Here is a 12,003-nt window from a genome sequence, read left to right as displayed (position 1 = left end):
GATTCTGAATTCCATCCATGTCGCAATAAAATTTAGATAGAATAAATAGATTTTAATTTCTTTCATAAAAATACTAATTATATGATGCTGAAATGTCTTCTATTGGTGAAATAATCTTCACTTATTTCTTTAAAAAAAATTTTTTTAAACACATTTCTGTGTTTGATTAAAATATAATCATTTTTATTGAGTGTGTGTGTTGAAAACAAACAGAATTAACATAAAATAAATGAACACAAAAATAAAATAAAATATCTTTATTATTAAAAAAACAAATAAAAATAATATTTCAAAATAAAATACAACATGCATATAATGAAAGAAAGAAATTAAATAAATGGATAATAATATTTATTAAACAAAACAGCAAATAAATTATAAATTTTCTTTACAATAAAATGAGTGTTATATGGAATTAAAACATTTTAAGGGCTTACCATATTGTGATTCAGATTTTTTTTTAAAAAAAATCTTGAATTTACATACAGCAATTTAGTCTAAAAATTTTGAAAATGCGTTTGAACTTTCAAAGTGTTCAAAAACACCCGTGCGTGCGTTTCTTCAAAAAGTATTTAAAAACACCCGAATATTCGATTATTTCCATCAGTGATCGAAAAAAAAAAAATAGAAGTTTGAAATTGCTTTAATATACAGACAAATATTCAAAAATTCAACTTATCGACAAAATACTCATTTCCTAAAAATAACTAACTTAAAATATTATTTCAATTTAAAATGACTTAAAATATAAAGAATCAGAGGCCATCTTTAAGAATTAAAAAATCAGAAGCCATCTTTGAGAATAAAGAATCAAAAACCATCTTTGAGAAGAATCAGAAGCCATCGTTGTGAATTATTTAATTTACACCAAGGAACACATACTAACATAACAAACTCTAGATTATTTTCTAATTACTAAACAAAAATGGTACAAATAAACAGGAAAAATAAATAATCGGAAATGCTTATTGATTTGCCACAATAATGGCTTAGCATAAAAAAAAATCGTTTGCAATCATTTATGCATTACATAGCCGTAATAGAGCTTGCTTTATTTGCCGATCATTGAAGATGGGAATTCAAAGAAGTAATCCAGATTTTGACAGCTAGCTGCTTATATATCGATTCATCCATCACATGCAACTATTATATTTCATAACCAAATCACTTTTCTTTTTCTTTTTTACCCTTTTAACATGATAATGTTTATATGTCGGATAAGAACAGTAAATTGAGAAATGCTTGAACCAAAAATCATTCTATGGCTGCATAGAATAGCCTTAAGCCTAAAACTAACTAAATTTGGCACTTGAAAAGTAAAAGCTCATTAGTACAGCCCTTTTTTAATTAAAAATTAATCGTAATTTAACGTTTTTTCCCGAGTAGTTCGAAGCATATTATTATAGAACAACCATTTCTATACCATTTTAAAATTTTAAAAGAAAAGTTTTTCAATTATATTAATTTTAATTTCCGCATAATTTTTTTTCTCAGATTGCAATGCATTCTTAAAAATATATTTAATATTTTTTTACAATATTTCTCATTTTTCTAAAAACTAAATATATACAAATGTACGTTAGGGCGATATTGAATGTGAATTGAATGACAACATGAAGTCTCACTTAACAAATAGTATGCCAGACTATAAGCATTATTGTATCAAGAAAATTAAGAATACTTCACGAATATCCGAAAATCGATTACTCTATGATTAATCGAAAGTTTACGGCATATATATATAAAAAGAAAAAGTATTTCAACTACCTAAAACAAAAGGATAAAAACAATCAATTAATGCGTTCTTAATTTTTCTCTGTTGCCATTCAATTCTGCTGAACTGCCATAAGCTTATGCTCAAATACTCCGCAGCGGTCGCCGAAGTGCCACTAAAAAATCGTCTGCTGTCATTGGAGATTTCCGCAAGCATTTTTCAATCGTCTGCTCGTCTCAGTAAATCAAAATAAAGCCGGACTCGTACGACTCTTCGATGAGATAGCGAGAGCGGGAGAAAAATGATTTCCCAGTCTTCACTCCATAACTCATAAAAAAAGGGGACAAAAAAGCACCGAGAAGAGATGAGAGACAGGATTAAGCCAACTTCTTGGCGCAGAAACAAATTTGCGATCTAGTGACAGTGATCGTTTTTCTCCGGCGTTTTCTCTGCCCCTATATTCCCCTCCCCATCATCTTTTTTTTCTATCTATATTTGTTTAAAAAAGAAAACTGAGCGATAGGTGCATCCCTGTGGTGGAAGGAAGAGATAAAGATATATCGACGTTTTCAGAAATGGTAAAGAAAAAAAAGCACGCGCAGTAAATAAAGACTGATATGAAGTATACAGAATCCAACACTCGATGAAAATGTTCCGAGAACAGCATTTCCAATACAGGAAATTTACCCAATATAGATTTTTATCGCGTTCTTTTTTTATTTATAGCCGTGTTTGTTTCGGGAAAATAACTGTTTTGTCAATGTGATTAAAGTTAACTAGTACTCCCTAAGCAATTTTAAAAACTTAATTAAAAATTTTAAAAATATATAACTAGTTTGTTTTTATTAATAATAAATATAATAATAAAAGAAAATTTGTGCGCGCATTTTTTTAAAATTTAATTATTTTAAAATTAATTGTGATCTTATCATTTTTCTGTGATAACTTTCGAAAATATTATTGAACAAAATTAATCTATATTTCAGTATAAAATTTTCCTGAATTTTGGCAATTTTTAAAAAATATTCTTTTTTTAATAGTTTTCAATAATAAATTTTCTTTTAGTAACGGAATTCAAACTATTTTTATTATTTCATCAAACTTTTAATCATTTTATTTTCTTCCCCTGTTAGAAGATAAAAAATGCAATTTAAATAAGAAATCAAAAAGTGAAATTAGATTACTATTAAAAACAACGCGCAATTATTGAATATCCGAATTAGCGGATATAATGGATTATACAAATTACTACGTTTTTTTACTATGCAATGATGTTATTGGAATTGATTAGATATGATATGTTCTTACACACAATTAACAGGAACAGATGAAATAAAAAATTACACATTTAATATTAAAAATTCATTCTGGGAAGAATCAGGAACATCATGTTATGCATAAAAGATTCAATTGAAATGAAATACAATCTGTATTCCTGCGAACCAGCTGGTCGTCAAAGGTGTCTAGTAATATATAAGAATATATTTGAAACCACAGTTTAATTTGATTAACATCATTTTGAAACTAGATATGCATTTTGGTACAGACCATACTTTTAAAACATAGTTAAATGGCGAAAATAACAACTAAGCTCCTCTAAATTTCCATAGAGGCAAGACCTATTGTATGGATTTTGCGTACAAACGGAATCTTGAAACAACAGCCTTCTAATCTGAAACTTTATTTGAGAACTCATGGTAAGCAACAATTTTAATCGATATATTACAAAAGGTTAAAATTTCAAAATATAAAATTGAATTTTTCTTTTTTTTTTGGGGGGGGGGCTGGGAGGGAGAAAGAGGACAATACTGGATTCAAATTATTGGTTTCTGTTGTTAGAACACGTCTAATTAGTAATGAAAAGGATACGTTGTCTATAAGTAACATATTCAAGGTGATTTTCACCATAAATATAATAATTATTATTATTCGCGTAGATACCTTATCGACGGCTTTAAGCTGTTTCTGCATCACTGACACACCTATCATAAATTAGCAGGTGGAAAACATTTCCGGATGTACCACCATTGCACATTTTTTAGTACAGTACAATTAATAACTGTGCATGCACAAAAAAATGAGATTTAAATTAGTTGAAACAAACTATTGCAGAAGCATTTGATTTTAAAATACCACAAAATTCTGTTAAACGCCTAGCAAGAAAACGATTACTCTCTTCAGCATCTACATAGTACTACGATGTTTACTATAGCTATTACAGAGTTCTACGAATCCACAAAAAACTCTTAGGAGTTGAAACTTAAATTTAGAATTCATCAAGTAAAGGTCTCTTATTATGAACTCTTATTTTCAAATATCTTTGGATCGGACATTCTGTACTTAACCTCTTTTCAAAACACCGAAAGATGAAGTTTGTCGTTTTACATGATTGGTTGGAACGCAATCTATTATTCTTTTCTTTATTATCAATTAACAAGTCTTTGGTGACTAGCTGGTTTGCCTGGATAAATGATTACTAAAATTTTCAATTAAATATTTTAAATAACTTGGTCTTAATGGCTCCTTCAGCAAAACATTTTTAAAGTTCAAATTTTGAAAGATAATTTTACAAGTCTTACGCCATTTTGTTAATTTTAATATTCATTTCTCTTGTTTTCTGTCAGCTTCGTTAAAATTTGTAAAAAAATGGATACACTTTGCTATTTTTGATATTTTAACATTGTAATTTAATTTCTAATGAAAAACACAGCATTGTTTTTATTATAAGTATATCACTTTAAAGCTTTTACAGATCTACTCAAAATTAAAATATATATTGATTACTTTCCTGAAGTCTGCTTTGTCAATAACGATTTGTTTGAAGGACAAGTTATATTTCACAATTTTGCACATTTCATTATTTTTTTATATTAATATCAATAGTAATTTAGATTGTCGCAAGAACAAAAAAAAAAATTATCTGTAACTTCAGTAGCGTTTTTATTAATAACTATGGTGTTCTTCCAGAATTCATATGTCTTTGTATTATTGTTCACGATGCGTTTAATCTTTAATGCATCTTTGCATTCTTGCTTGAAAATATGTTTAAAATATCTTTTAAAAATGATTAAATATAAGGGGAAAAAATTATATGCCATAAAAATTGGTATCAGTGAAAAAAGAATTTTTAAATTTTAAGATAATCTAAAAATTACTTTTGCATTGTAATATCTTCAGAAATTATCATAGAAAAACACCAAAAGTTTGCTTACTTTTAATTAAAATTCTAATTGAAATCCCCCCAAAAAATCGTTTGATGTACATATTTTCATTCTCCAAAGTATATATATGCGAAATCTGGTAGCTGTAGGTCAAACGGTGTAGCCTTTAGAGCACTAACAACCACACAAATGGACAAGATTAATTTAGCAGTAACATATTGAGGGATACGATAGGACAAAGCAGTACAATTATGAACTGACAAAGGAAGGAAAAACTGATTAAGCTACAGAAATGATATTTTAATGGGTGATGGTACAGAATTTGTACCAGATCGTTTGTAGAGGCACAATATTATTATTTACAATAGAGTTTGGCTAGATATCCGCAGAATTTGGTCTATATCAAATCGTTTGGCGTAGCAGCAGTTCTTCTATAACGAAAAAGCCATTAACAATAAGAGTTAAAAAAATAAAGAAAATAACCTCTGAATACTTTTTCTTCATTCTTTCTGTAATATAGATCATTTCACCATGTGACAGAATTCTGTTCTGGTATATAAAAAGAAAGACATAAAAAATATTTTAAAAAACAATTTAATAATTTATAAAACAAATCTATAGGTAATAAAGTGGTTTTATAAGATCCAACATTATTTTCACAATTTCCTCTGATGTTGAACGAAGCCCGCATTGTTTCAGGGAACCCATTACAGTCAAGCCTATTTTTGTGCGGTTTATTTCGTGATTTTTATTATTCGATTTATTTTGTGAGATGTACGAATTCCAACGGTGTTTGCATTATAACACCGTTGTAATATTTTATATCAGTATACATATGTATACTAATACAATGAATATGATATACAATGTATGCACATATCAGGCCAATTAATTCCAATATTCCGAAATAAAATAAATAATACATTCCAAAAATAAATCAAATCTAATATTTTCAAATAATGAAAGAGATTTTGAATCAGTTCATCACAAGAGGATACACATTTTTAATTACGGCGAGGAGTATTGAACTATGTTCAGTTTAAAAATTTCTCCATGTTTAAAATGAGAAATTAAATTTTTTGAAAAAATGTTTCGGCGAGTAATTTAATTATTTATTTGTAAAGCACTTTCTCATTATTTCATAAATCTTGGACAGAATTTTCTAAGTGAGACTTTTTTTTATGCGGTCCCTTTTCACAAAATTAAAAAAAAATTTATTTCTTATGTTGTAAAAAATGATTTGTTATTGCTGTTTGTGTAGTTTCCGAATATTTTTCATGTGAGATTTCTTTCATGCAATCCTTATATATCGCACAAAAACAAGTTTGACTGTATATTTATTTTACTTTTTTTTTCTTTCCAGACATTTGCTATTAAAAAGAAACAAATAATTTACGTGGCTACAAGGTAAAAAAATCGACAAATGAAAAATGTTTATTTCAGTTCCACAAAAATTGGTAGATAATTTTCATCCAATCGTAATTTGTATTTCACACTAAAGATGTTTGAAATAAATAGAAACATCTCTGTAGTTTAGATTTGGTCCGCAGGTTTCATTGAATGCTTCAAAGATATTTGCTAAAAAGATTTCATCTTTTTATGTTGCAAAATAATCTGAATTATTTTAGTTTAGATTATTCAGCTGATTTATAACTATAATAGGCATAGTTTATACATTTTTTTCCTTTGTACGTGGTTTCGCCCTAGTTCCGATTCATTCGTTATCATTGTAATGATAACGAACATGCCTCAGAAATACATCGTTTTCGCCGCCCATTATAGATGTACGTGATTGTGTACACGTTTTTAAGGTGCATGCGGATTGTGAAGCTGATATCATGATTTCGGAATTATTCACAATTGGTGAATCAACAAAAGAATTGTTCGGAATTATTCACAATTGGTGAATCAACAAAAAAATTCTTCGGAATTATTCACAATTGGTGAATCAACAAAAGAATTGTTCGGAATTATTCACAATTGGTGAATCAACAAAAGAATTGTTCGGAATTATTCACAATTGGTGAATCAACAAAAGAAATGTTCGGAATTATTCACAATTGGTGAATCAACAAAAGAATTGTTCGGAATTATTCACAATTGGTGAATCAACAAAAGAATTGTTCGGAATTATTCACAATTGGTGAATCAACAAAAGAATTGTTCGGAATTATTCACAATTGGTGAATCAACAAAAGAATTGTTCGGAATTATTCACAATTGGTGAATCAACAAAAAAATTGTTCGGAATTGTTCACAATTGGTGAATCAACAAAAGAATTGTTCGGAATTATTCACAATTGGTGAATCAACAAAAGAATTGTTCGGAATTATTCACAATTAGTGAATCAACAAAAGAATTGTTCGGAATTATTCACAATTGGTGAATCAACAAAAGAATTGTTCGGAATTATTCACAATTGGTGAATCAACAAAAGAATTGTTCGGAATTATTCACAAATGTGAATCAACAAAAGAATTGTTCGAAATTATTCACAATTGGTGAATCAACAAAAAAATTGTTCGGAATTATTCATAATTGGTGAATCAACAAAAAAATTGTTCGGAATTATTCACAATTGGTGAATCAACAAAAAAATTGTTCGGAATTATTCACAATTGGTGAATCAACAAAAAAATTGTTCGGAATTATTCACAATTGGTGAATCAACAAAAAAATTGTTTGGAGTTCATTCAAGTGATAATGAAAAAAATTATTTCATCTTTATTTAGAAACAAGATGGACTCCATTGGACTCTGGACTTATTTTTTTGTGAAAATAATAGTGAACAAAAGTATCAATGAACTTTATTCGATTCAAAATATTATTCTTGACATTCAGAGAAAATTAGCACATCAGAGTGCAATTAAATTTTTTTAAAATTAAATTCAATCTTCATGCAAATAAATTGCCTAATTTTTTTTAAAAAAAATGCATTATTAGCAATTTTTCCCATGTTTACGATAAATTTTTAATTTTAAAAACTTATTACGTAAATTTTATTATTTATTTATTCTCTATAGTACAGAGAAAATACAGTAATCGCCAAGAAATTCGAACACAAAACTTTGACACATCTCCATGTTTTAGAGCACACTGTGTTCGAAAAACACAGTTTTGGAAAATGTCAGTCTGTCTGTCTGTGACAAAATTAACTAAAAACGGCTTTGAGACGGACGTTTGAAATTTGGTATATGGTCTTTGTACCAAATTTGCAGATTTCTGTCAAATTTTGAGTGAAATCTGTTCAGAGGAAGTATCTTTCTCCGGATGTACGAATAGAAATTAACTCAATAATTACAAAACGAAAAGAGTTAGATAGATAAAATTAGGTACGCAGATTTAACATGTATAGTATAGACACTTGTCAAATTTGCAGCCAAATCCAATAACGGTTTGACTGCCTGTACTTTCAAAAACATGTACACTTGATAACTCGAAAACGCAGTGACTAACTATATAAAATTTGGCACGATATTTTGTAATTACAAGTTCAATTTTATGACACATTTTTGTTTCGATGTGTCTACAACACAAATTTCATATTTGGATACTATTAACGCATGCCATGGATTAATCGCCAAATAACTCGCCAGGTATGACCCGATAGACTCAGTAAAAATGCTAAATCCACGCCAAAAGTTAATGTTTCGTAACTATTGTACGCCAGTGTCATGTAAGGCGTTCTCTGGCATGACAAGTTTATTAGAGAATATGCGAGAAAGTTTTGGGGAAACCACTTCTGCTGGTTTATTTTAATACCATTTAGTAATGTGCTAAAACTATATTAAAATTATTACTTTTAATTGAATTTGTATAAGTAACAAAAAAGTCATCTAAAGTTGTTTAACAAAATTCCGCTTCCATATATATTTCATTCATATGTTACTTTGCATTAGTCCCATGAAAGACGTATCAAAGATACTTTACTGCATTCTAAAAATTGCATTAATGCTTTAATGAACTACAATTTTCCATTTTCTTAAAAATGAATTAGTCAAACAGCGCCACTTGCAACTAGACAAAAAGGCAATTAAATATTTGACTTCATCATTGAAATTTCAAGTTACTAGAAAAAAAAATTCAATGGTAAGCCATCCCAGATCCTGCAAATAGAAAAAAAAGAAGCATGCATCGATATACATTCTAAAAACTAAAAATACATTCTAGGAGTACCGACCTTCAACGTATCCAGAGATCACGCGAGCTTTATCGTAATGGACGGTTGAATTAGAATTTTCGAATTTGGTATTTTCGGCGAACACCCAAGTGTCTCGTTTCAATTTCAGACGGAATACCCTAGAAAAGAAAGGAGAATTTGATCAGAAAAAGAAGAAAGGAGAGAATGGAACTATAAATAGAAACTCTTGGAAATCTCCCCTATTGATTAAATGATCTCTAAGACGTCGATTCCGCCGCTGCCTTTTCTTTCAGTGCAGCTCTGTGGCTGACAGAGGAGAGCTTTTCTTTAAATCCATTAAGAATGAGAGCGATAAAGGCACGAAAATTAGATTTATGTGGTAAGGTTTTGTTTGGGACTTATTGGCGAAACGACCCTTTTAGATCATGCTGCGCCGAATTTGTATTTGTATTTGCCGAAAATAAATAATATTACAGTCAATAGAGCAAGATAATTAGCGAATATAGTGATATAATAACGATTTAAATAGTATTTATAGTACAGAGTGGTTATAATTAAAGTTACCCTGTTTAGACCTAGGTAGAGTCCGCTTTAGTGGAAGAATGTCGAAGAAACTTGATATTTAGGTTGTACGGATCATGGGAAACAAAAATCTGCAATAAAAAAAAACAGTTCAAATTTCAATCGCCAGGTGAGAAGGCGACGCATGAAAAACAAAAAACACAATTTGAAAGTTAAAAACTTTTATTAATTGCAATATATGTTCAATGTTCATTCCATTTTCGTCAAGCACATGTCAAAGCGTGTTATGGCGTGTTCAACAGTGGCACGAAGGGTTTCTCGATCAATTTCAGCAACATGACGTGTTATACTTGCTTTCAATTCAAGCAGAGTCCGTATGCTTCCTCCATAGACAAGATCTTTCAGGAATCCCCATAACCAGAAATCACAGGGATTCAAGTCCGGAAAACGCGGAGGCCAGGCAGTTGGAAAATTTCTTGATCTTCAAAATGGGCACGAAGCAATGGCGTCACTGGTTGAGCAATGTGAGGTGGTGCACCATCTTGCATGAAGACAGTAGTCCCTAAACATTCTCGTTCTTGTAACGCAAGAATGACTTGCTGCTGAAGAAGGTAGCGGTAACGGTCATCCGTAACGGAACACCTTTGAGGGCCATGAGGCGTGTTCTCCTCAAAAAAAAAGGGACCAAGAATGAAATCAGCAGTACAACCACACCATACACTAATGTAATCAGGATGTAGAGACTGTTCATGCACATCATTAGGACTTGCATTACCCCATATGCGACAGTTCTGAGTATTAACTGCTCCGCCTAGGGTAAAATGAGCGTCGCCCGACCACAAAATGTTCCAAGGCAATGAATTGTCAACGGCTATTCTGGGTAAAAAATTCTAGCAAATTGATTTCGTTTCTCCGGGTCTGCAGGGTTCAGCGCTTGCACATGATGGATGTGTATGGATATCACTTTACAATGGGCGAAGGACTTTTCGTTCTGTAGACCAAGGGAGGAATAAATCACGTGTCACCGCTTGAGCACTTGATGAAGAATATTACGAATCAGACGCTCTTTCGACACGGCAAGAGCGACATCTTTCGCAGTTTTATTTGAAATCCGTTTCCGTTCTCTTCCTTGTACCACACTCAACTCTCCAGTCTCTTCAAATTTACTAATCATCTTTTTCAAAGCCCTTTAGTCCCTTTTAGGCCCTTTCTGTCAGTTTTTCAAGCGCCGATATCTTCGCAGTGCAGCTGACAAATGCTGTTCTGATAAAACAACTTTATCAGTAAAGCTCTTCCTTTCTTCTCTAATGACATGGCGAAGAATGATTTTGCGGCAGTGAGTACTGGCTTTTTAAATTACTCTAAATTGGCATAACGGCCTTTATCGTACATGAAAATCGCCATCTATCGGCCGAAATTTGAATTATTTTTTTTTTATTGCAGATTTCTTTTCCCCATGATCTATACAACCTAAATATCACGTTTCTTCGACATCTCTCCACTAGAGTGGACACTACGTAGGTCTAAACAGGGTAACTTTAATTATAACCACCTTGTATATAAAGCATATATATTGGGGTATCAGCCCTTTTAGATTATGCTGCATCAAATTTATAATTAGATTTATATATTTTTTTAAGTTAAATGAAATAAAATTAATAAAACTTATAGGTAGTCAGTAGTTAAAAGATTAACAAATATGGCGACGTTATGACGATTTAAATGGTATTTATAGTAAATCCGAGGTATAAAGCGCATATATATAGAAATTTTGATATGCATAAAAGTTTCAATATACAAAAAAAAAAATATTTAGAAAATTTTTCATTTTTTTTATAAAGACAATAATGCATAGTTATTTTATGGATTAAGTAAAACTTTAAGGAATTAAATTATAAAAGATATTTAATCTTTTTAAAGTACAAAGAACAATGACTTTTAAAAATAAATTTGATACCGTAATTGTCGAAGTTTTATATTTTATTACCGGATATTATTTTTCATCTCTACGTCTTATATTAAAAATCATTGTTTACAAATTTCCATTTAGGGACCATTCTGGCTAAAAGAAATCTACAACTAAAAGTGAAAATCTCTCTACCACTTAAAAAATGAAATCTTAGAGCAAAAACTAGAAATTGCATATAACTCACACACCAGTCACAGATTTATTTATACGTTCTGCGATCTCCTTTTAATAATTAGTCAATTTATTTTCGCGTCTCTTTACATTTTAACTTAATTAGCATATTAATACATTATTTTATTATTTATTTAAGGTTTTAAATGCATTTTATGAGGAAAAAGTAATAATTTTTTTGAAAAATTAAATATAATTTTAATTAATGATTTCCTTGTTCATATATATATAAATTTGCATACAAGCATCGAATTATTATAATAATAAACAAACAAATATAGAAATAATAATTATTATTTTAAAGGAAAAGATATAAAATGATAA

At 29.7% G+C, this 12,003-nt stretch overlaps 1 protein-coding gene across 1 annotated transcript in view; it reads right to left on the bottom strand.

Annotated features, from left to right (window-relative positions):
* Positions 1-12,003, bottom strand: part of LOC129975525 (disintegrin and metalloproteinase domain-containing protein 10-like) — a 145,365-nt gene that overhangs the window by 106,515 nt on the left and 26,847 nt on the right. The window contains exon 3 of the mRNA XM_056088615.1: positions 9,057-9,175. Within this exon, the coding sequence (XP_055944590.1) occupies positions 9,057-9,175 (119 nt within the window). The remainder of the gene's footprint in view (positions 1-9,056; positions 9,176-12,003) is intronic.

This window comes from Argiope bruennichi, chromosome 1 (genome assembly GCF_947563725.1).
Source record: "Argiope bruennichi chromosome 1, qqArgBrue1.1, whole genome shotgun sequence".
Taxonomy (NCBI): Eukaryota; Metazoa; Arthropoda; class Arachnida; order Araneae; family Araneidae; genus Argiope; species Argiope bruennichi.
This window is presented reverse-complemented; position numbering and strand designations above follow the sequence as displayed.